The sequence below is a fragment of the Akebia trifoliata genome, chromosome 9 (assembly GCF_017979445.1).
Source record: "Akebia trifoliata isolate Shusen 1 chromosome 9, ASM1797944v1, whole genome shotgun sequence".
NCBI classification, from domain to species: domain Eukaryota; kingdom Viridiplantae; phylum Streptophyta; class Magnoliopsida; order Ranunculales; family Lardizabalaceae; genus Akebia; species Akebia trifoliata.
Genome location: NC_141383.1, coordinates 24,202,086 through 24,226,726, shown reverse-complemented (window position 1 = coordinate 24,226,726; position 24,641 = coordinate 24,202,086). Strand labels below are relative to the sequence as shown.

The following is a 24,641-nucleotide window of genomic DNA, read 5'->3' as shown; positions in this document are numbered from 1 at the left end:
ACATGAGATGATTGTTGCTATGTTGATTAAGAGAGAGAAACTTAGGGTCTTGAGAAAGCTATATAGAGTTTTGTTTTGCTAATAAAAAACAAGACAAAATGGTAGTTCTCTTTACCTTTTTAAGTTTAGGAAATCAACCCCATTAACCCACCATGCCCAACAATTGCTTTATATTTGACCCTGAGAAAGTTACAGCTTTTTTTTGGCTCCACTTTCTCTTCCCCTCCTTGAAATAAGTGGGTTTTTTTTTTTTTTTCTTTCCTTTTTCTACAAAAACAAGGCCCAATATAATTGGATGGCAAAAGTGAGACTACAAATTAAGCTAATTAGATACCTTAAAGCTTTTACCCTTCAAACCCTAAGATCAAAAGTTCACAATGTTCCATGTTTCCTTGTACATTAAAATGAATCACCCTTTTAAGACAATGCTGTCTCAAATGACCCACATCCCAAAAGATGCCACGTGGCATATTCCATTGGGCCCACTCGTCTCATGAGTTTTCTGACCCAATATTTCTTGATCAACTAAAATCAAAAAATCAAAAAAAAATTCAACATCATTATGTTTTTCAAAATTAGGTTCAAAATTAATCAGGTTTAAATTCATTAATAAGGTCTTTGTGTGGGTCCAGTAAGACAGACGACCTAACATTTATGATATTTTGGGTCATGGAAGCATTGTCTTGGTCTTTATTTTTATTTTTATTTTTTACTTTTACAATTACTGTTTAGGGACCAAAGGTCAACCCTCTTACCATCATCGAATGATAATCAGACGGCTGTGGAGGAAGGAGGGCCCACACCTTTTCTTTTTCTGATTCCACTTACTAATAAATTTGGTAGTGGTGGCTCCTACGCTTCAATAGGTGAAACGATTCTTCCAGGTACTATGACTTATTTGCCCTCAAAATTTTCCAACCGTAATGATTGCAGTAAGATGTGGTTGTCATGTTATCCACCTCACATGGATCATAGAGATAATGATTCCGTAACTCGCGAGCTATTGAATTCGATGGTGATGACTTAAATGGACATTCCCCTCCTTTTATGACACGTGGCACTCCATGTTCTCAAATATGGGATGTTCTGTATCTTGAAAGATTCGCGATATTTGGTCTAAAAAATTCACTCGATCTGTACTCGATCGACGTGGCAAGTGCAAAGAATCATAGATTTTTTTTCTTCACGTCAATCAAGTAAATATTTTTGAGTTCGATTATCAGTAGTAATTTTAAAATCGGTGAGATGCCCCTTGACCTTAGGATGTGTTTGATTGCAGAAGTAATATTTACCTGACAAATTATTTGCTAAACATTGATGTACTGGTAAATTATTTTTTCATTGTTTGAGCACATCATGAAAAGTCACGCACAAAATTTTTTTGTACTCTTTCATTTAAATTGGGTCTTTAGGTTTTTTTTTTTTTTTTTTTTAGTAAGTCTAGCCTTAAAAAAGGTTATTATTCATCATTAAATTTTAATTTTAAATTTGAGAGTTAGGTGGCAGATCGATAATCGTCCATTTTCAAAACCTTGGATCAAGTCCAAAAAAATTATTTTTCCCATTTTTTTCCCATCTAAGTTATTTCATGAAATCTAGGGGGCTATGGTGTTGGATTGCCAATTTAGTAATCCATTTAGCTCAACGACCCTTGGTAATATTTGAAATGTTACTAAACTAGTAAGGAAAGTATTTATCTCCTTATTTTAATTAAAATTGAAGACGATTAGAATTATCAGATAGGTATCAAAGGGATTTTTAAAGATTATATAATAAAAGAAAGATATTTTTATAATTTTAAAAATTAATCACCTTGATTATAGAGTCCTTGGTTGCAATTTTATTGGGATTTAAAATAAAAAAAATCAAAATGACTTCCTTATATTAATTTATATGAAATCCAAATTTGATATTATGTGGAAAATCATTTTCTTAGTGGAGGGGTGAAAAAAGAATTAACAGTCTCAAATGACAAATCTCATTTTCGTGGTAAATCATTCTTTCCAATTTTTTGTATTTATTTTATACTAAAACACTATTAAATTTAAAATTTTCATGAAAAATTATTTTCCTTAGAGTTTATTGTGCAATTAGACACTTAAAAACTCCCTAAGATTTGAACTATGGTTTTTCACAGAAGGGGCATTTTAGGAAATTATGGCTAAGAAAGGAAACACAGAGGGCCTTCAACTGTCATTGCAATGTCTGTTGTGCGCATGTAAGAATTCTTTCTTCGGTCGAATGAGTGTTTGGGCCCACCGCTGAAATCAACCAAAAGAATGAAAAAAAAGAGAAAATATGTGGGCCCACCTGATGTGGGACTGCGTTGAATTTCCGCTCCACAACACCTCTCGCGTGAAAATAAGTAAATTTTCGAGTAAGAAAGGTCAACAACAGCTCTTTTGTTGACTTCTAGAAACTCATTTCACATGATTTACATATAATTTTTATTATAATATTTATATTTTATATTAATTGCTGTAGAGATTCCTAACCGTTGGATGATGATGATGATGATTATAATTTCAAAACTTGTTTAGTTGACTCAAAAGTTAGGCCAATTAATTCAACTGTCACACCACCTACAAACACTTCGACGATTAAGTCAAAATTTCAAATCAGTAGAATTTAGTACCAGGTCTCGTGAAGATTTCATACCTATTTTTTGAATTATACATCCTATTTTTGATTTTTGAAAATTTCTTTGCGTATAATTTGATCCACCTAATTTTGTCACTCTATACTCTTTTTTCTCCTCGTGACCTCACATTATGTCTCAAACTTCTTATATTCGCATGTTACATATCTTGAATGATGTACTCGACGGTTATGATAGTTGATTTTTTTGAACACATGTACATGATCATGCCACACGTCAACATTGTCGATCCATGCATGGTCACACAATCTTGTCGATCCATGCATGGCACCATCATTATTTCATCGCTAGTGATGACAGATCCCATCTCGATCAATTGGCCACCTCTTGTCTACATTCAAAGTACCACATGTTCCTTGAAACCATTGTATGGGATTTCCATCTCCCAAACTATTCATCTCTCTATTCCTAAAACTATGAATAATATTTCAAGATCGTTGTGCCTGAGGGGTGTAAGAGGCGAGGGAAGAATCTGTTGTGCGTCTTTGAACAAATATTTTAATGCCAAATCTTTCTAAATTTTTAAATATTTTAATAGATAAACCTATTTTTAATTATTTAGTTTATTATAGATATAAGTAGGAATCGAGCTTTCAGATCTTTAAAATAATGCTCAGAATTAAGTGTTTCAAGGTTTTTTCTTTGCCTCATACTTCGTAAAACAAGGCCACCTTCCACAAGCCACAGCCTTACATAAGCAAAACCAGACGCCTTCAACGAAAAAAAACTAAAAATTACATCCCTCTCTGCAAGGGCCGCACCCATAGCCTAAACTCATGTTTAACTGAGGACCCTTGAAATAATTCTTCTATTTAGTATGTAAGGGAATGCAATAAAGTAAGAAAAATGGGGAGGAAAAAGAATGAAATTGAAGGGTTATTATTGAAAAAAGAGGATAAAGTTGAAGAGATATTTCTGGAAAGGTGGGAGAAAAAGAAATGCAATAAAGTTGGGGTAGCAAAAGGGGAAGAAGAGAAAAAGTAAAAGCAATTCTAGAGATACATTCTTTGTGGGAGTATAAAGATTGAGACAAAAGAATAGGATCCACCGTTATATTTTATTTTATAGATTAGAGTCAATGTTTTAAACAATATTTTTCAAAGATTTCTTGTTCAGACAAGAGTTGTTGAGTGACGATTGAGATTAATTTCTTTTTCTTTGTTAGTTCGAACTTCTATGGATGTCAGCTGAACCTCTTTTGTTTTTCTTTCTCAATAAAAGTGCTATTTTGACGACAACAACAAAAAGTTCTTAAGTTGCCCTCGTAGTACAAAAATGCAGCAACATTGTATTAAAAGTTGCAGCAGAATAAAATTCGATCATCACTAGTGTAGGCATGAAGCTGTATATCTTACAACAATGAAACGTTAAGAAAAGTGAAATTCAAGCTCAGATCAGTATGCACTTACCTGCATCCAATCAGTATGCATCCAAGATGCAAATGGAACTTTACAATCAGACTCGAACATGCACAGCTCTGTGGGTTCACGAGGACTCGCACGACACCCACTCATGAGAGTAAAACCTTTGTAACAGCATTGAAACAAGCAAACCACAAGCTGGTCTACAAGGCTCCCTCTTCTTCTTTGCGGCTCTGCAATCCACATTCAAGTCTAATGGCTTCGATCAGCTGAGGAGAAACCATTTCCTGGGTTGTTGATGTTCTTGCTTTTATTTTTTCCTTGACACCATGAGGCTCCTCTCCCTCTATCCAACCCCTGTAGAGTATGACTTTGTTCGGCTCTTGAGATACCATCACAGCACCTGTTGCTTGCTGCGAATAAGAATGAAAGAGAAGATAGTTTCGGTAATTTCTGTTAAAGAATAGAAGTAGAAGAAGCGAAGAGAAACACCAGACAAACAACACACCTCGAGCTTGAAAACCACTTCTTGGATTGAAGTACCCTTCGCTCTGCCTTTGACATTAACTATAGCAAGAGGATGCTTCTTGAAGTGTGTCTTGATTGTTTTGGCAACACCAGTAACTACATTGTTCCTCCCTGATTGCAGTTGCAGTAGATATTACATGTGTGAGTTACATTATTTGAAATTAAAGGAGAATTTGTGGATTTTTATTGGGACAGCACAAGCCTTTTGTAAGGAACCCAACAAGTAGATGTTGTGCGCAAAGCACATGCTCATCGATGTAGGAACATCAATAAGCTAATCCTTGGATTTCACGTTAGCCGACCTGCCCTTACTAACAATTCAACCTAGTTGCCTAGTTTCAAATGGTCAGGTAATGGCAAGAAGCCCAAGGAGGAGATCACAAATGCATAGCTCTATGTTACCCAATTCGTTGGGACTAGTTCGAACCACGAATCGGTATGACCTGAACCAGTTTGTGGTACCATTCAGACTGGGTTCATAAAATCAAGCGAACCATGAACCCACCGAATTTTGATCGTGTTCGGTGGACCAAAGCATCCCGGTTTGCAAAAAAAATTTAATTGGTTCAGTGAACCAAACCAATTTATTATATTTTTTTCATTGTTTATATTTAGAATTTGGATTATTATATTAATTTATTTCTATTTAACTTCTAATTTTTTTAAACATTATAATTGTACTTGTACACCTGAATTATACACACGCACAAGCAAACCAAGGTAGCGAATCAATCTAGGGAACCAAAGCAAACCAAGAAACAAATTTTTCTACCTACCCCTACGAACAGGGTTCATTCTAGAGTGGCAAACTACGAACCCGAATTTGAACCAAGCACATTGGCTCAACTTAAACAATGAAAGAATTTGAAAGAAATGTGTAAAGGGTTATGAGGGATGGTTATGAATTACCAATAGCAAGTACAGGGCGCTTTTTCATTTTGAGGGCTTGCTTTCGTAAAACAAGCCTGTCTCTGTTCGATAGTGGCGCGGCTCCGAAAGGAACAATGGAACCCTTCTCTGCATCATCTATGTCAACTGGTGACTCAATCTTTCTTTTGTTTAATTTGTTTGATGACTCAATAAACTCATTGGCATAAATACGAGGCTCAGCTGTATCTTGCGACTGAAATCAGTTAGACATATACCAGATCAGAAATTTTATAAGAAAAATCATGATGGAAAAGAAATTTGAAAGGGCGTTTGAATATTACCGTTGAATTCATAGGAAGGGATGTGGAGTAATCATCATCTCTATCACCCATTTCGTCCAGGAAGGTGTTTGAGTGTGTCTCTTTAAGGGCTGATTCAAATGAAGACTTCAGTTCAGTCTCAGCAGACTCATCATGATGGGAAAAAGGGTTCATTGGCTTTTCTGATTGAATGGTTTCTTTGCTGTAACTTGAAGCATCCATGCAATAATTCAAGTCCAAGGGAGTCGAATCATTTCCACGCCATTCCATAGCCTTTGGTGATGATGCCAAAAAGTAAAAGACTCCGTAAGGAAATTGGTATTAGGTCACACAAGTAAGAAAAATACAGGAACACATACAGCCCAATCCACTGTATTCTGGCAATCTTGGATCAATGGCCAAGGTCTATGTAACTTTTTTTCTGATAGGTAAAGGATTATGTAGACACTTCAATTTGCACGAAACCATTAGAAAAAGCCCAAATTTCCAAAAGTCTCAAGTTGATTTTGATTAAAGGCCTAAAGCCCTTCAACGGACCCCCGTTGCATAATAATTGTCACTTGGCACATTTCTTCATGCATACATGTACACATACATACATGCATCATCTCATATTGTTTTGCATGCCCAAATCTTGTCCCTAATCCAATCCAATTCCCTAACCCATTTCTTCTAATCCATGGATCTACCCAATTTCATACCCGCTCCCTAATTCGAATTCATTCTCCATTAATCAATACATTATCCATATCCTAACTCAATACCAAGTCCACATTCAAGCCTAATCCAAATACCCAAATTTAAATCATCCTATGCCCATAACCCAAACCCAAAATCAAAATCTAATGCCAAGCCCATTCTAAACCCATGACCTTATACCTTCCCCCAAAAGAGGACACATGGTGGTCTCTCATAAGCCCTAATGCCCAATGCTCCGACCTAATTGGAGAATCAACCCTCTTTAGAAAACTTAAGAATACCCTCATCAAAAAGTGAGGTCAAACCAAAAAGGTACCTTGGTCTTTGGTAAAAATCCATATGTTAAGAGAACTTCCAATCCTACCTTTAAAAGGTAGGAATCTTCAAGTACATACATGAAGCTATCCCATTAGTCCATTTCAAAAATATGTATCTATCATTACTTTTGGGGATATTTACAAGAAAACACAAGTCTACTTTTTACCTACCACTCTACATTTACACATGTCACTCCCCTATTCACCCTCTCAAAAACACTTTTGTTCTCTTACCTCTATTTACCAAAAACCAAAGACCAAAAATGCTTTTAGGATTTCTCCTCAAATTCCACTTTTACCCTCATAAAAATGAAAAATCCAAAAACAAATAACCTAAACCTCATGCCATTTCTCTTTGTTTTTAGGGTTGGACCACTTTAGCCCTAAATTTTTTTCAAAAACTCTATAAATAGCCTCATTTCCTAAGAGCAATTCATGCTCTCACGCCCCAATCTCTCAACATTCAAGCTTCTAAACAAAAATCATCACTCATCTCTTACCTCCAATACTTAGTCAAAACTCTCAACTTCAAGTTCTTCTACTCAAGACAATATTATTTAAGACTATTAAGAGACAAGGTGGGTTAAGATTTAGTTTTATTTTAAACTTGCATCTTCTTCTTCCATCTCTCTTTGTTTTTCTATTTTAGAAAACCTTTAAGATGTAACAGAGAGCCCTCATTCATCCCGAGTAGGTTGAACCTCAACCTTAGGCATGGAATGCTTGAGACGGTTTGGCCGGAAGGATGGTGGTTGAAACCTTCTTAACCCATATATCTCTCATACGTCATAATGTACACTATGCACACACATCACATACTTGGTCATGATGAAGAAATATGTAACTCTCTTGGTAGGGTTGAAACACTAAGTTTCTAGTCAAGCATTCATGCATCTAGGTTGTGGATCTAAGGAAATTCCATCTATGGAATCTCTCTAAAATCCTAAACCAACATTCCAACTCATGTAAAGGTGATGACTACATGGGATATCATTTTCCATGGGGTATTCCCACATGTCAACACTGACATTAAATTATCTTTCAAAGAGATACATTCCCACTATGTGAACACATTCACCTCTTCATGCATCCCATGCATTTTGTTACTCTTTTATCTAACTATCCTAAAAAATGGTCAAATTTAAAAAGTTAACCACTCTAGGTGGAGAGAATGAGGTGCCTAACACCTTCCACATTCTCTAACCGAATCCCCTTACCTAAATCTTAGATAGACCATACCCTTTTTCCATGAATGAAAATCACTACAATGCCATAAAAAATGATTTTTCTAAAAAATTAGTTTGGGTGCTCATTCACACCCATTTCAAAAAAAGATGGTGACGACTCCAAATAACGTTGCATTGAGGTTTAACGATGAACATATCATGTCTATAGATTATATGTAACTTGGAAATAGATGCAAGCCTTTATATTGAAATATTAGGCGAGATGACCTATCAAATCACGTATGCAAACATCCCTGAAATGCATTCATTTTTAATAGCCAAATAAAAACAATTAACTAAAGGTTTTGGCTAGTTAGAAGACTCTGAGATACCACCAATGTAAGATAAATATATTAAGATTTCACCATAAATACCCATGCCATCGTATCTAATATGAAATAGTGTTTCACAGAAAATTTAAAAACAACAAAGAGTCCTAGTCACATAGGGTTTGAACTTCTTATAATAGAAGTAAAGACTGTATGGTTTAACATTATATAGCCATGGTTGAAAATTCTTATTAATTTATTGCTTAGATATGAACATCAGGTTCAGAATTGTTTTTATTTTTATTTTTTATTCTTTTTTGCGAAAAGAAAATGGTTCATAATTAAGGTTTAAGTACTTTATGGCTAATGCCAGCAAGGATTGATCCTTGTACCAAAAAGCACATATATGGATTGGTAGTTAAATAAAAGCACATATATGCATTTACCAATTTACTTGGGTATGCTCCGTACCTCTTGATCATTAGCAAATGCCTCTGAACCAGCATTGTCTTGATTGTGGGAGTATTCCACAAAACCAGGTTGTTCACTGGTTTCAAAGTTGGTAATTGGTCTCTTATGTTTGGTTGACTGCACAAGATCCATCTGCGTGTCATCTTTGATCTGGTTCATAAGAAGAAACTACATGAATTACCAAGAAACCACATCTGTATATCTAAGAAAGTGTGCATGTCATCAAATAAAGAGAAACAAAGATTCTCTCAAAATAAGGAATAACTTACCAACTGAAGTTTCAACTGATCTATATTTTTGGTAAGCTTCAAGACATGAAGCTTCAAAGACTGCACAGATGACACAAGAAAGTACAAATTTCAATGGTGAGTTTTAGTAGAGATGTACACACCAAAAGATAAAAAGCCAATTTGCTCAGGACATCATGATGTCTGAACCCAGACCCACATATGCAATGCTGATGGTACACATGCAAGGTAATTGGTCCCCAGTAGGAGATTTCCAAGGCCAAAAGATCCTCAACTAATCATTATCATCATCTTCTATACATCTCAAATACTGGAAAGTTGTTCTCCAGTTCAAGGAAATCTCCTACTCAGGACCCATTGAATGGTGGGTCCTGATGCTCCTGTACATGCATCATGTATGGCACAAGGAGATCCAAGATCTATGCTTAATGTGAAAAAGGAAAATTCACCTCTCGACGTTGTGCTTCAATTGATAGCTTCATAGCTTGTTTTTTATTTAGTAGTGTACGAGGTCTCAAATTAACAGGACGTTCGTAATTCTTCCCTCGAAACACAATGATTGCATAAGCTCTATTCACTCTCTCCACGGCCACCAATATTCCACCACTTTCAGCCTCTAATCTCCGTGCCGCTGCATGAACATTTTCAATGCATCGGTCACTCGAGATTAACTTCACAAGTTCCCTGTACTTCCAGTGAAGATGCATATTTTCAACAGTTCCATCGAAAACTCCCCGTCTGCCTGAATATAGAAATGGAAACAACTTAAGAGGAAGACTATTGTTCTAAGTTGGAGTTAAAACAAGACACAAAAAGGATTGTTTAGAATAACACAAGGGGTCAGGGTATGGTCAATCTTAGTATAAGGTATTACTTGATCTGCTGAGATAAGTTGGGCTTTGAATGATAAAGATCAATAAAAAACCAACACAAATAAATCAAATGGTCCACTTTAAAAAAAAAAACTTAAGGTCCATTTCCATCAAAGACTGGGTCCACTTTTATGGAGAACTCACCAAGATAGTTTTTATGGGTCATCTCATGGTTCAGAATCGCACCAAAATACTTGGTGATGCACTTAAAAATTCTCCCAAGGGAGCATCCATTTGCAAAACGGCAGCTTAGTTCAACATACTCTGTGTTATATCATGTAACTCACCCATCGGTACGTAGGGCTTCATTGCCAAGCCAACCTTCTTTAGCATATATCTCTCTTCTTCAGAGATACCCTCTCTATCTATCTCGGGTTTTTGGGGCTCTGCCACTTTCTCTAGTTCTGCTAGAATCCTCTCTGCCTTTGCCTTCCTTTCTAATGCCTGTTATGAGAAACATAAAAAGGGTAATAAAAAAAAAACCTAAGAGTTTGGGTAAGCCAGTGAGTATATCATGTAACATTTTAAAATTACTTACCATGGACAGCTTGGTGTTAATCCTTTTCATAGCTAAGTCTTTAGACCTAACTTTTCTTTGTTCAAGTACAAGTTTCCTTTTGTTTTGGTCATTTGTTTCTTGGAGTTCATCAACAGAAGCCGGTTCATTGGTCCTCAGTTCAAGCTCAGACTTTGTAGCTATAGATGGAGTTTGGTCTGTATAGTGCTTCTCTCTTTGTACACTGTGCTTTCTCCGCTCTTCTATTGCAGTAGAAACTGCGGGCGGCAGAAAATCTTTTCCTCTGTAGAAGGCAATAAATTCCCTGTCTCTCGATATAAGTGTCCCTCCAGTCAACCGCTGCAAGAGTGGACTTTCAAATAAATAAATAGCTACAAATCATAAAGAGTATCTAGGGGCTGAAATTTTTAAATAAATAAACGAGGCCTGATGAAAATGTTTGCAAAAATCAAGTGAATTGTGAATGTCTTATAGGGATAAAGTTTGATGTAATATTCCTAAAATAATAAAGAACTGTCATCATAAATTAGCATCTATATACAGTGCCAATAAATCATCAGGTCATAAAAATTAAAGAATATTGGAGACATTTAAAAGTTTATATGACCAATGTCTCACATCTGTTACATGAGAAGTTACGCCTTAAGTTCTAAAACCCAGAGCAAGCTAGTTTCCAAATAACAGAAAACAGAGTGACATAGTTGCAGGTGGTATATGGTGATAAATAAGTTTCCAAATAACAGAAATTAGATTGATGTAGTTGCAGGTGGTATACAGTGATATATGCCAAGGAACGAGGTCAAAAGTATTGTTTCATGTGGAAATGTATTAGCCAAGGCGTCATGTAAGGAACAAAAAAATGATATAAAGGGTTATTTCTTGAATCAAAAACTTATCTCAAGTATTTAAAACCTTGACTTTAGAGAGTACATGTGAATAAAAAATAGCATAATGTCCCATAAAAAACATAATTCTATCTTAATTAAGTGTTGAACATACATTTCTTAAAGTAGGATAAATATTTTCGCGCAATGGATCTTTGTATAATTGTGTATTGAGACGGATCAAGATTTTCTATTTTCTCATTCCGTATTGTTCAAAACGTCTCACGGACACAGAATGAGACCAATATCTTCAAACCATCAAGGAAAATTGTTATTTTAAAAATGGTGAATTCTTTAGTCCTTTAATGCATTCCTGGGCAATCTTGCCATTTTATCTCACAAATTATTTTCATAGTTAGCTTTTATCTTTTTTGCTTTTACTTATGAAACATTAATTTTTTGAAAAAAAAAAAAGGGGGGGGGGGGGGGGGGGGCACAAACCCAAGTAAGTTTGAGAGGGGAAAAAAAAAAAAGAATAGCAGGTATGTTTGGGAGCATAATGATGAATGAGACAGGATAAACAGTACTTTTCCATGTCTAGTGGTGATTCCTACAGGCAAGGTAGATAATACAAGAAGAAGAATCTTCTATCTGATTTTGTTTATTGATTTTCTGCACATCGACTTTAGTTCTGGGTTTTCTAGTAGATTGAATTGTTATGGAAGGTCAGAGTAGTTCTATTAATGTATCAACCAAATAAAAGGTTATATCTAAGAATAATAGCAGTCTCAATTGTTTGCACACATACACATTGTGAAGAAGTAGATTGTCCATGCAAGTGGATATTGACTTATTTCAACAAGAACCACAGGATATTTATTCTGAAATTCTTTATTTTTTCTCAACATCTTCTTTTCTTTTACTTCATTTATTTTATTTTATTGATAACTCAAGGATTAGTGATTAGCAGGCTGAATTGGGTTCAAGGGGTTTTTATTTTTCTTGACATTTTCTTTTCTCTTCCTTCATTGAAAGAACATTAATCAAAAAGACATAAATATCAGAACCTGTTAAATGCTCTATTCATAGTAGCGATACATATTATAAGAATGAGGATTTGAGTAACATCTACAAAACAACAACAGTTTCAATTACACTTAACAGTAGAACAAATAGAGCTACTCTTTTACCTACCTTTAACTCATCAGCCATCATCTCACTGTTGGTGTTCTGGACTCCTCTTTTAACCGCAACCTTTGCAATCTCACATTTTTCCCATAACTTCACCATGGAAGCGGCCAATCCTTGAAGGTTCTTATTTCTCCCTGAGAAATAGTGAGATATATTAAAGAAATAATAGTTATCAAAATCACAAATCCAGAAAAGAAAGGAACTAAGAAACTTACTAACCTAATGCAAAATGGGTTGGTAAAGGACGGCTAAGTCTCCTTAAAGTGGTCATCTCGTCGTCTGTTAACTTAGGCTTTACCCCATATGGTAGAAGGCGGAAAGGTCTCCGGTATCCAGGAACAGCAGCTGATAGAAGATCGGCATCAACAGGTATGGGGTCATATCCCCACCAATCAGTAAAACGTGGACCTAGTCCATCTAACAAACGGTCAGCTTCTTCTGCAAGTTGTGCCTCGCCAGGTAGTTGAAATCGTACTCTACTTGGAGAACCAACACCATTTACCAAAGATAAGTCTTTTCTACTGTCAACTCTGTTAACCATGCTAAATTCTGAGGATAACTCGTCATCAGGAGTGTTGCTTGGCTTATCATTGTCAGTTAAGAAGTAGGGATATTTATAATTGGCCCCTCTATATAAAATAATGCTACTTCCAGACCTCCAAATGACCAGACCACCAGTTTTCCTCTGAAATATTAGTGTAAGAAACAAGTTCAAAAACAATATATTTGGAAGGTAACTCAACTCGCTATTGAATTAGTGAATCCATGTTGATAATTTCTTTAAGAAGTGCAACCCACCAGCAGACATACTTGTATGAATGTACTTTAGGGTGCTGATTGACTTTAGGGAGCGTGTGTACCATGTGATTATGAAAACCACTCAGACTTGGTTTCCACTCCACGACCATGCAGGGATATGCCTTTGACATACAGTTAAACCTCAAAACATGTATCAAAATCAAACATCACCTAAAACATGGTAAATGCAAAAGGATATATCAGTGTTGAGTGTATATTTTTGTACACTCTCAGGTGTGTCATACCCCAATTAAGCCCTGTGGCCCTCTTTATATTCATAGTTCTCCCTCTCTCCAACAGATTGGTCTTTTGGAGTAGTTGGTTAGTTAACATGGTATCAGAGCGCCAGGTTAGTATAGGTCACGGGTTCAATTCTTCCCACCCTTGTGGGTGAGGGGGAGTGTTGAGTGTATATTTTGCTCCACTCTCGAGTGTGTCATACCCCAATTAAGCCCCATGACCCTCTTATATTCATAGTTCTCCCCCTCTCCAACAGATCTGTCTTTGGAGTAGTTGGTTGGTTAACAATATCATCCATGTCGACACAGGTATTTGAAATTGGTGTAATACCTGCCTTAGATTTTCAAGCCAACCCCACAAAGTATAGTTCATGCATTATATTTTTTTCACATAGAAAACAATATAGCTGCACCTCACTGAAACCCGAAAATATTTGCTCATTAACATAATTCAGATTCAAACAAGACAACAAAAATAAGAAAAATTTAACAGAATAACATCTTACGACATCTCAAAATTGAATAGCAGTTGCAATTCTTGGTTAAATGTGTTACCAAATAAACGATAGAAAACACTAGTTGGAACTTCATAATCTTTCATATAATGATCTCATTTTGCAACTAACCTCGCAATCTGATTGTGCACTCCAGAGACATAGTTCTAAACTCATGGTTAAACAATCAAAAGATCTTTTCTTACCCCAAAAAAAAATTTCAAAATCATGCTTAATCAATTAGTCGCTTAATTAAACAAGTTTTCACAGTCTCAGCCCTTAATATGTCAAATTGCGAGCTTCGACATGCATTTCTTCTAATTCTGCCAATGTAACATTCCCTTTACCCTACATTATCGGTCCCTTCACACACAGTTCTTCTCATCCATCTCAATTTTTAAATTTTGATGTGCTAATTACATTTGAACCATGAGATTTATACACTAGCTAGTAAAATTCTAATCTTCAGATTCACACATAAGATTTCCACTATTTGTGACATTCAAACTAATAGAAGGTAGAATTTTTATAACTCTAGTGAATTAGTAGAAAATAAAGCTAACCTCCAATAAATCATGAGTTCTCTTCATGTTCATCCTAGACAGATCTTCACACCTAATCTTCACAACCTCCGATCGCCTCCATCGTTCGTGAATCCCATTAACAATGCCCTCTGTGATTCCTGCCTTCCCAACATTTAATTTCTTCCTCAACCCAATACCAATTCCCCTAAGCCTCCTCAACTCCTCAACAGGAATCGTAAGCTCCGCCAATGTAGGTACCCTCTCTTCTCTCTTGGCCGACCCTTTCTGCTTCTCAACCTCACTCTTAAGCTCATGAAATCTCGTTATCACAGAACCTGAACCAGGCTCTGGAACTGGGTTCTCTGGTGTGCTCCAACTGGAATCAATGGTGTGACCGACTCGGTGTTTGGGAAATTGATGAGAGAAAGGAAGGAATATCTCTCCAGCGGAACCATGGATGGTTTTGGGTTGAGGATTTTGGTTTGAATTATGCTCATCTTCTTCTATGTATCCGAGACTACGAAGCTTCTCTGCAATTCTTTTAATGGCGGTTTTGCTAACGTTTTGGTTGCCTGTGTGGGTGGAGGAGGAGGAGTTACAGATTGGGAGTTTGAGTGGTTGAGGGTTTTGGGTAGAAAAAGTTGGTGATGGGAAGAACAGTAGAGATGATGAATCTAGGGTTTTGGAGGAGAGTGGAGGAAGTATGTTGTAGATAGGAAGCAACATTGGAAGACTCTCTCTCTCTCTCTCTCTCTCTCTCTCTCTCTCTCTACTTCATTTGAAGAGATAAGCTGATTTATCAATGGCGGGTAGACCAGTAGAGATGGTTTTTGAAACTCGAGCTATCCGAGTTTGACTCGGAAAAAAAAACAGAACTGGATCGGTAAGGTTGACCGATTTGTCCATATGAGTCGGATAGTCGTGTAAATGAATTGGGGCGGGTCGAAACCGATCCGATAAGAGATGGGACGGATTAGGATTAAATCAATGACTTTTTTTTCATGGATAAGGTCATAATCGGATCTCTATATTTGGGTGCAACTGTGCAAGTATATAATTATAAAATTAATTGGATTGAATTATATTGAAATCAAATTAAAGATCCTAATAAAAAATGAGAGAAATATCTAAAATTGTGTCTAACACTATGTTTTGATTGAGAGAAATGGAGAGAAACCCTTTTAGAATATTTTATAATTCTAACGTGACTTTAAATCTTTTTTAAGACATTTTAAAATTTTAAAGTTGTCTCAATTTCTCTCTCACCAATCCAATCATAGTGGTGAGAAATTGAGTTTTTCTTCTTTTTTTAAATGGAGAGAAAGTGGGCTATGATATGGTAATGATCGTCTTTTCTTTTTCTTTTTCATTTATACCGTTCACATCATGTAGCCTTTTCAAAGGCATGGAAGCTCATGCCTTGAGACTCTTTTAAAGACGTGTTTCTCATGAAAGGTTTGGAGTCTTTAAGGAAATGTCATTCTTCTTATCGGCTTATATTTTGTTTTAGAGTTGTGATAGACTGACACATTACCAAGGAAAAAGATCTACGATTATGTGCAATTGTCACATCAATCGAGTTATCACCGCGTATGTTTTAGCGCATCATTTTATCATTAGTCTTTGTTTAAAGATCAGTCTTTATCTAAAGTTAGGGTTGGCAATGGTACGATATCCAACTTGATCTGATCCGAAGAAATAGGATTCGGATTAGAGTTTTAAAATTTGGATTGGATCTGGATTGCAAAATACAGAACCGATCATTTTTCGAATCGATTTTGGATTGACCCTAGTCTTAATTGATAAAAATCCGATCCAAATTAAGTGTCATTGAGTTGTGAGGATAGAGAAGAGTTTATGTGGGATTTGAGGGAAGAGATGAAGTCAGTAAAAAGATAGAGAAGGTTGTAAAGGCAGAGTTGATTACAATTAGGGGTTGAACAAAGATAGTGTTAGTGTACAAAGAGATCTTGGGGGAACGTGATTGAGAAGAAACTGTGGTGTCAGAATGGGAGTTGGTTTTGGAGTTAGCTTTTAATTTTTAATTTGAGGGTGAAAATAGTGTTGTTGACTGAATTGGGTTACTTATTTTTTCTTATGAGTCCTTGATAGAGATGACATTGAGGGGTGTGTAATGGGTTTTGTGGTTCAAAAATTATAACTGTGCGCCCCTTCAATCTTTTGGAGTCTGGAGAGAGAATTGAAAATGAAGAAACAATGGTTTGTAGAGGGTATTTTTTGAAACCCTTGATCCATCCTTCATCTTTACCCACCTATCTTCTTCTTAAAACGTAGTTTCTTGAAAATAATACATTATTGGTGTTAAATCAGATCGATTTTGAATTGAGCAAAATCTTAATTGGATCGGATTTGGTTCAACATTTCATTAATTCGATCGAATCGGACTCAGTTCGTAAGGTAAATACTTCAGATCAGTACTAATATGATATTGATCCAATAACGATCTGATCCATTGCCCGCCCTATTAGAGAAGTTAATTTTTTTTAATAAATAAAATAAATATGAGTTCAAAGGAATTTAAACCTAGGATGTGATAACAATTTACCACTTAACTAAGTGGGCACTTCTTTACAAAATTTTCATTTACAAAAATATATATTTTTAAACGAGAATACCATCCCTTATTTATCGAGAAATTGTAAAGAGATAATTATATCATCCAACATCATGTGGAACATGCAATATCCAACTCCATTATAATATTACTTACTTTTCAAAAACAAAAATGTCCCTTATGTACGATGGGGGTGATGTAAAATTTCTTTGTAGAGATAAGATAAAAGAAACTTGTAGCATTCAATATCATTTGAGTGATTGTGCAGGACATTGTGTTGATGTGGAGGTGCACACAGAATCATAGATTTTTTCACTCCTATCTTGAGAAAAAAACATCTATGGTTCTGTGCATAGGTTCACATCAGCACAGTGTCTACCGTAATATCCTGCACGGTCACTTCAACATTTTTCATAATATTTTATCATACAAGTTGCGACATTTTGACTCTAAAATCTTCACTCAGTGTGTACTTGGTCGACGTGGCAAGTGCATAGAACTATAGATCTTTTTCTTCAGGATACATAATATAAAGATCTACAATTTTGTGCACTTGCCATGCCAACCAAGTGAAAGAAAATTATATTTCTTTGTGGGAACTTTATAGTACAATAAAAGAAACTTAAATTTCTTTGCAAGTATAATATAAAGGAAACTTTTTCTCTTCTTGTACTGATTGGAAACGAAAGATGAATCTCTTCATCTTCTACATATAAATAATATGCCATTCTCAAGTCTCAACACAAACTCAGCAAATATCAATCCCTCGTAACATTATTCATTATATAAAGAATAATGATGTATGCGCACGGTTGGGTATGTGGTTAACATGGCAAGGGCACAAAACCAAACATCTTTTTTCTTTATATCTCAATGAAAAAGATCTATAATTATGTGCCTTTGTCACATCAGCGTGTACCAAAACCACATGCATTAATCATGATTCTTATATAAAAGACAATGGATCCTGTTAAGGACATGTATTAAAATGCATTAAATACATTTGCGAACAACAAACACTTTAGGGTATTTTTGGTATAAAAAAATTGAGGACAGTTTCAATATAAAAATTAGATCCCAAGGTGTAGTTACCGCACTTTAACATGTGATGTAAGGGCACACGTTAACAAAATCCAAAGAAAATTAATCTAAAATGTATAAATCAAACCTCCAAGTATGAACAAGGTCTTGTATGACTAAATCTTTTAACATTATATCAACAAAGGCAGCCCAAAAGCCAAAGTTTTCACTCAACTAAAAAATAGAATAAAATCAAATAAAATAATTATTATTTACAACACCAACAATATTACACTAACCAGTATCAAAACTCTGGGGATCCATAAAATAGCACAGTGGAACCCACCATCACTTGTATCTCTCTCCTGATTGGTGGTCGTAGTTGATGTAGTAGAACCGTTGTAATTTGGATTACCACCATACAACACCTGTATCCCCTCCACGTCATCTCTCGCAAGCTCAACCTTCTTAGACCGAGATGAGATCGTTGGATACATGATCGAGTCTTCAACTGACGAGTGTCCTAACCCAAGAAGGTGTCCTATCTCGTGCACGGCGACTGACTCAAGATCAACCGCTGCAGGCAATGGAGAGTCTCTCACATCACCATCAACCACCCAATCCTCATCCCCATCTAAATGAAACCGTCCATTAGGTGGAGAAAACGCGTGGGCCAACGTTCCCAAAACCCCATCGAACGGTTCACCATCACCGTGATCTCCTCTAAAAAACCCTATAGTGATATCTGCTCTATTATAATTTTCCGTCTCTGTAAATGTTAACGGCGTCACAGCAGCCCACTTAGCGAAAGCTCGAGAGAAAACGGCTTTAACGGAAGCCGTTAATTGGTTATCAGGATCAAACGCGTAAGTAAGTTGTCGATTCCACGAAGGCCATTTAGGCGAGTTTGGGAAGAAGGAGTAGTGAGCGACTGTGTGAAAATCGTGAGAATTCGAAAATTTCCTCCCTGATCTCATAGTACTGGTGCCGTTTATAATATCTGCGACACCGCATCTGGGCCGTTCGATTTGTTGAAGAGTGGGTTCGTCGAGGATTCCAGTGGGGGTGAGATTGAAATTAAGTTGGTAGGTTTTGAGAGCGGATTCAAGATAATCGTCGAAGTCATCTGTGAGGTTGGAGACTGAATTGGGGATGTAACCAAAGCGATAGAAGTATTGTTTGAGTTTCGCGAGGCCTTCCATGTGATCGCCCATGTGACATCCTGAGAAGTTTTGGAAAGATTTCCAAGCATCACTGGGGATATTTGGGAAATTGTGGGGTGTGTCTGGGAAGAATGGGGAGTGTGAGATTGAAATTGGGATGAGAGATTGGAGAAGAAGAAGAAGAAGAATAAGAATCGATGATTCTAAGAGATTAAATTTTTTTTTTTTTGTTGTTCTTCTTGTGTTGGAGGAATAAATTAATGGAGGATAGAGAGGAAGAAAGAAGGTTTGTTTGTCTACAAAATCGAGGAATTAAAAAGGAGTATGTTTGGGTTTCTTTGTTCTAAAAGATAATTTTCGGCTGAGTTTCTTCGAAGCCGGCTGGGGAGGGAGGGAGGGATTGGGTGTACTTAGTCAAATAATTTTTGGTTGAAATTTCAATGGTAGTTTAGATGTTGTACTCCTCCAATTTTCAAACATGCCCCCTTTTACAAGGCTAATGTCAAATGACTTAAATGCACTCGTCTTCAACATTTAGCCAAAGCCCCTTGACTTAGTCAATCTTGTCTTTAGTCCATCGTATTCGATGTCTTGAAAGAAATTCACCATTTTGTTCTAAAATGTTCTATCATGCTCTTGAGGTTTGAAGGAGTGAGAAGTTTTGGATTAAAAATGAGTTTATACCTCATCTTCAATGTTCGATGGTAATTAGAAGAATAATGCTAAAGTGACTTCCTTTGATGCTGTGTTGATGTCCAAGTGTGCATAGAATCGTGAATGATTTTTCTCGAGATATGAGTGAAAAGTAGTTATGATTTATTACATACCACGACATCAATTCAATGTTAAATGCAGTGTCCTTCGTAGTCACTTTAGTATTGTTCAAATTAGAGATCCTTGATATTTTTTTACTTAAAAAAAAAATTATTATCTTAAAATTTTAAAAGTTCTACATTGTTCTTGAGATTTGAAGGTTGAAGGAAATATAATCTTATAGTATAAAGTAAAGGTAAAAACAAAAGATTTTAGATGACTGATTTTTAGAATAAAATCAACATGTTTAGAGATTACAAGTTAAAGATGAGGGTATTTAGGTAATTAAAATTAATCTTTCAGGAAAGACCTAGGTCAAGAGCTCATGCAGGTACTTTGACCAAACCATTGAGGGGATGTCTAAAATCTAAATCATCCAAATATCAATAATTTTTCATAAAGCACAGGTCTCATATGCATGCCATGTGGCATTTTTTAATTGATCCACATCTCCATAAATGTTGGAAGTGTCTGATACACACGTACCAATGCCAGGTGGCTAGTTCTGTGGTGCCAGATAGAAGATTCTCGAACCATGAAATTATTTTTGCTGATTGGTCCATCTTATAGCAGTCAAACTTTCCCATTAGATACAAGAGCGGGAGGGTTTACACAAAAGCATCATAGAGTTTGCTAACTAACAAACTACAGAAAGTACAGGATCGACGAAAACTGTAGTAGAAAGTTACTGATTAGTTGGGACCTAAGAATTGAAGATCACGATAAAAAGGTTTTTGACTTGTGATGATCAGGCGTGTGGTGACCATTGGGGCTTACCATGCTTCCAAGTAAAATTTGATAGACGTTTGATAACAAATGATGGAAATATGTTGTAGCTTATCAGATGTCTTCTAAAACAGCAAAATTGTACTCGCGGAAGTTAAGGGTTGACCTAAGTATAAGGAAGAGAAAGAAGCCGCCGTTGTTGATAAAAATCCATACACGTGGCATGTATTTAGAATGTGGCCCACCATTTTGATTGATCCGGAGAATTACATGAGATCAAAATTTCAAAAATGCCACCAATTAGATAACCTAACCGATCTATGAAGTTTACCGGAATAATATCAAATTTCACATCGAGATATGAGTAAGAAGCATCTATGGTTATGTGTGCACCTCCAGGTCAACAGTTTGATAATTGATATGAATTTTAATGTTACTTCAACATTTTTCTTTAATATTAGAGTAGGAATCCAAACGTTATCCCGTACCTAATAAAGGTTAGGTGGTATCTCATTTTTATGTCACGTGTAATTTTTGAAACCCATTGACTGTATGGATTTGTGGTTCATCTCTTGGTGAATTTACGTACCAAAAATTATAGTGTTTGATAACTTATATCCACTAAGTCTAAGATCTTGAAAAAGAGTTCAAATCCAACGATTAGACATCATCCTTAAGACTGTTAAAAACAATGGATGCACATCACCAATCAAATTGATCTTGTGTGTAGATTCATAAAGGGATGGACCACATATCAATGCGATCTATGGGTCCCGAAAATTTTCACATGGCATAAAAATGGGGTGCCACCAGACCTTGGTTAGATAGAGGACACCGTTCTAGACTCCTAATCTTGGTATTAAATCATTGGATTGATATCATGTATAGGGACTGCCAAGTGAAGCGCCAAACCAAAATTACAATGATTATTGTGAGAGATTTTTTTTTTTACCTTTTTGAGAAAGGACAACCACAATCATGATTGAATTAATCATCATAGAATTGAGACCCTAACCAATCGATAATGAGAGACCTCTTTTGAGATAGTTTAGACACATAAGAGGTGGGGACGCATGAATCCCTAGAGATCAAAATTATCCATATATATGGTCAGAATGGGCTTATCCTGAGAAGGTAAGGGAATTCATTTACTCATGTATACATACTGACAAGAGTGATTGACCTAACCTGATATATTGATAACGTTCTTAATTAATTAAGTGGTTTACTTGTCGAGGTACATAACCTATTTAGGACATGCAAACTCAAGAAGATGCAAAAACGTATTCACTAGCCACATCCATTGTGACATGGACCAAGAAAGTTACGATGGATCCAGATTGCTAAATTTTATTAATAATATGGTTCGTTCGATGACAAAATACAATTTTATTTTCATTTAAAAACATTAACTCTATTAAATTTTTTACTGATTTGATCATCCAAGTATTTTGTAAATCCTAAAAGAAGATAAATCCAATACAAATCAAAGAAAATTCCAAACAATAGGACTAGATTTTACAATCACAATAAACACTCAGTGCTCAAGGGTGGATTTACGGTGGAAAGATTTTTCAAAATATACAAATTAATGAGCTATTGCGATGGATATTGGTGACGGATAAAACAATCCGTTGTTGGTGCCCTCACAATAAAAAATTGTTTTTGCTCCTTTTAGCTTCTCCACAACAACAACAAAAAAAAACAAAAAAAAAAATTGTTCTCTTAATTACCCTCACATGGGCAAAATCCTGGCTCCGACGTGTTTCAATTTCTAATCCAATGGTGAAGAATTGATCATGAAAAGTTGTTGGTGACATCTATTTGTAATCTTTTGACTTTATTTCCTTGTAAAAGCTATAGCCATGAAAAAGTCCTAAGATTACATTAAATTTAAGAAGATCTCAATGTTAAAAGGAAAAAAGTGTGATCTATTATGCTGATTTCTATTGATATCATCAGTGGGCCAGCATAGTTTAACACTGTTGGATTGGATGCGCTGCTGTGTTAAGCGGTAGCTAGGCCGCCCCCCAAACTTTGACTTGACGGTTATCTATCCCAAGGTGGTGACGGCGAAAGTCAAAGTCTTCGCACACGTCAATCTGCATCACAAGTTCGTGTGGCACACTTTCAATAGATAAGAGAGAGAGACACACACACTATAATAATAATAATAATAAATAATAAACAATAAATAAAAAAATAAAATAAAAAACTAACACCTCAACCCCTTTGAATTAGGGGTGTTAATGGATACCCATTTAATAGAAAACAAATTGGAATCGAACTCAAGTAGAATCAAAAATTTTGGTTCAAGTTATCTTTTTTGTTGGAAAAATCTATAGTTTTTTCAAATTTTTGTGATCGAGTAGATCTATTTGAGCCACGATTTAAGTGGGTTACATTATTTATTTGAGACGGGACCACTTAGAAACTTATTCTTCTCATTGAAGAGAATAGTTTCTTGTATTTAATTGACAAAAAATCCGTTTTGGGTGAATGACAAATCGACTTCAAATAACCCATTTATTCCTTTAAGAGGACACATCTTGATTTTGAAAGGGCACACCTCTTAATTCAGGAAGGACATACCTCTTGATTTTGAAGGGGCATACCCCTTAATTTAGGAAGGACACATATCTTGATTTTGAACGGGCACACCATTTAATTCAGAGAAGACATACCTCTTAATTTTCTTGGGTGCCTATTTGTCCAGATAGGACACCTCTTCTAGTTTTGGATTGCCTCTTACGAGACACACTTTTCCTTTTTCAAGAAACATTATGTCTCTTAAAATCTTCATTTTCCCAATAGACACCTTATCTCTTAAAATTCTATAAATAGGTCATTTTAACCTTAGTTTTTGTAATTCAAAAATTTATCTTCTTCTTTGTTGTTTTAACGTGCTTGCATTTTGATTTCTCATCTGTACTCTTTGAGAGTATAATCTTAGCGTTCAGTTCGTTTGACGTGTAGATTGTAGTGCTGTCTCTACACGTGTGATCGTTGTATCCTGGGAGACAATTGTTCATTGATCCGTGTGCAGCAAGTTGCGAGAACAAAATTGTCTTAAGGACATTGTGTTCAACACAAGCCTTGGTCAAACTTCATTTTGTTCATTCTCGGGTATCTACCGGATAACATTTTTATTGAAATTGAATAAAGTCGAGTTTAAAATGGAATCCATTGATAGGAACTGTAACTGTTATGTTATAATCAATGGGTACCCATAACCAATTTATGCTGTCATTTCTTTTTTATATTATAGATGATTTAAGATATTTTTTTATATCGAAATTAATGTTTATTCTATAGAGTTTTTCAATTTTTCATTAAAAAAATATGGATTAGAATCTAAAATGAGTCATCTATTTTAAAATTTATCACCTTTAAATAAGATAAATTTTTAATTTTGAAAAAAAAAATCATTAACTTACATATTTAATATAACAAATTATAACTAAGTTAATATTTTTGTGGATGATATGCCAATTATTTCAAAGATTTTTTTTTTTTTTTTTTCTAAATTTTTTTTATAATGATTTAAAATATTTTTTTTTCTCATTTGATTCTTGAGAATTTGAACCGATGGGTACCCGTGTTTTTTGGTGGTTTCGGATCTGATTTCATTTATTTTGGAATCGGACCCAAAACTGACAAGAATCGGAACTGATATAAATATAATGATTATGATTCTAATTTCCTTAGGAACCGAACCGAAACCAACCCATTCACACCCCTACTTGTGATCATGAGATCTGATTTAAAATTAAATAAAGAAAAATATTTTTTTTTCCTCTAAATCCATATCCTTACAAATGAACGATTACTAAACTCCCAATATTTTAAGTTTGAGATTTAATTACATCGTTGATGTGGCTCTCTTTCAATCGTTGAAGGTGTGTTACATAAACTTT

At 35.4% G+C, this 24,641-nt stretch overlaps 2 protein-coding genes across 2 annotated transcripts; both read right to left on the bottom strand.

The window, feature by feature from the left end:
• Positions 1 to 3,924: 3,924 nt before the first annotated feature.
• CFM2 (CRM family member 2) lies at positions 3,925 to 15,206 on the bottom strand. The gene is made up of 12 exons (XM_086453538.1): positions 14,467 to 15,206; positions 12,592 to 13,057; positions 12,376 to 12,506; positions 10,379 to 10,696; positions 10,128 to 10,284; positions 9,418 to 9,710; positions 8,990 to 9,049; positions 8,721 to 8,870; positions 5,760 to 6,011; positions 5,458 to 5,671; positions 4,529 to 4,659; positions 3,925 to 4,433 (listed from the first exon to the last, which is right to left on the bottom strand). The coding sequence occupies exons 1-12, from the start codon at positions 15,151 to 15,153 to the stop codon at positions 4,224 to 4,226; spliced, it is 3,069 nt and encodes a 1,022-aa protein (XP_086309664.1). The 5' UTR covers positions 15,154 to 15,206; the 3' UTR covers positions 3,925 to 4,223.
• Positions 15,207 to 18,179: 2,973 nt separating this feature from the next.
• Positions 18,180 to 19,578, bottom strand: MMP (matrix metalloproteinase). The gene has a single exon (XM_086454605.1). It carries the CDS (start codon positions 19,234 to 19,236, stop codon positions 18,295 to 18,297), a length of 942 nt encoding a protein of 313 aa, XP_086310731.1. The 5' UTR covers positions 19,237 to 19,578; the 3' UTR covers positions 18,180 to 18,294.
• Positions 19,579 to 24,641: the final 5,063 nt, after the last annotated feature.

What these genes read in the sequence shown, in the direction of transcription:
- CFM2 (XM_086453538.1), bottom strand. Translation starts at nt 15,153, where the DNA reads ATGTTGCTTCCTATCTACAACATACTTCCTCCACTCTCCTCCAAAACC. An exon ending in GAAGCCCTACGTACCGATGG is followed by an intron (nt 9,711 to 10,127) that starts GTGAGTTACATG and finishes TTCTATATTCAG; the next exon opens with GCAGACGGGGAGTTTTCGAT. An exon ending in CCCTTCCTATGAATTCAACG is followed by an intron (nt 5,672 to 5,759) that starts GTAATATTCAAA and finishes AACTGATTTCAG; the next exon opens with TCGCAAGATACAGCTGAGCC.
- MMP (XM_086454605.1), bottom strand. Translation starts at nt 19,236, where the DNA reads ATGGGCGATCACATGGAAGGCCTCGCGAAACTCAAACAATACTTCTAT.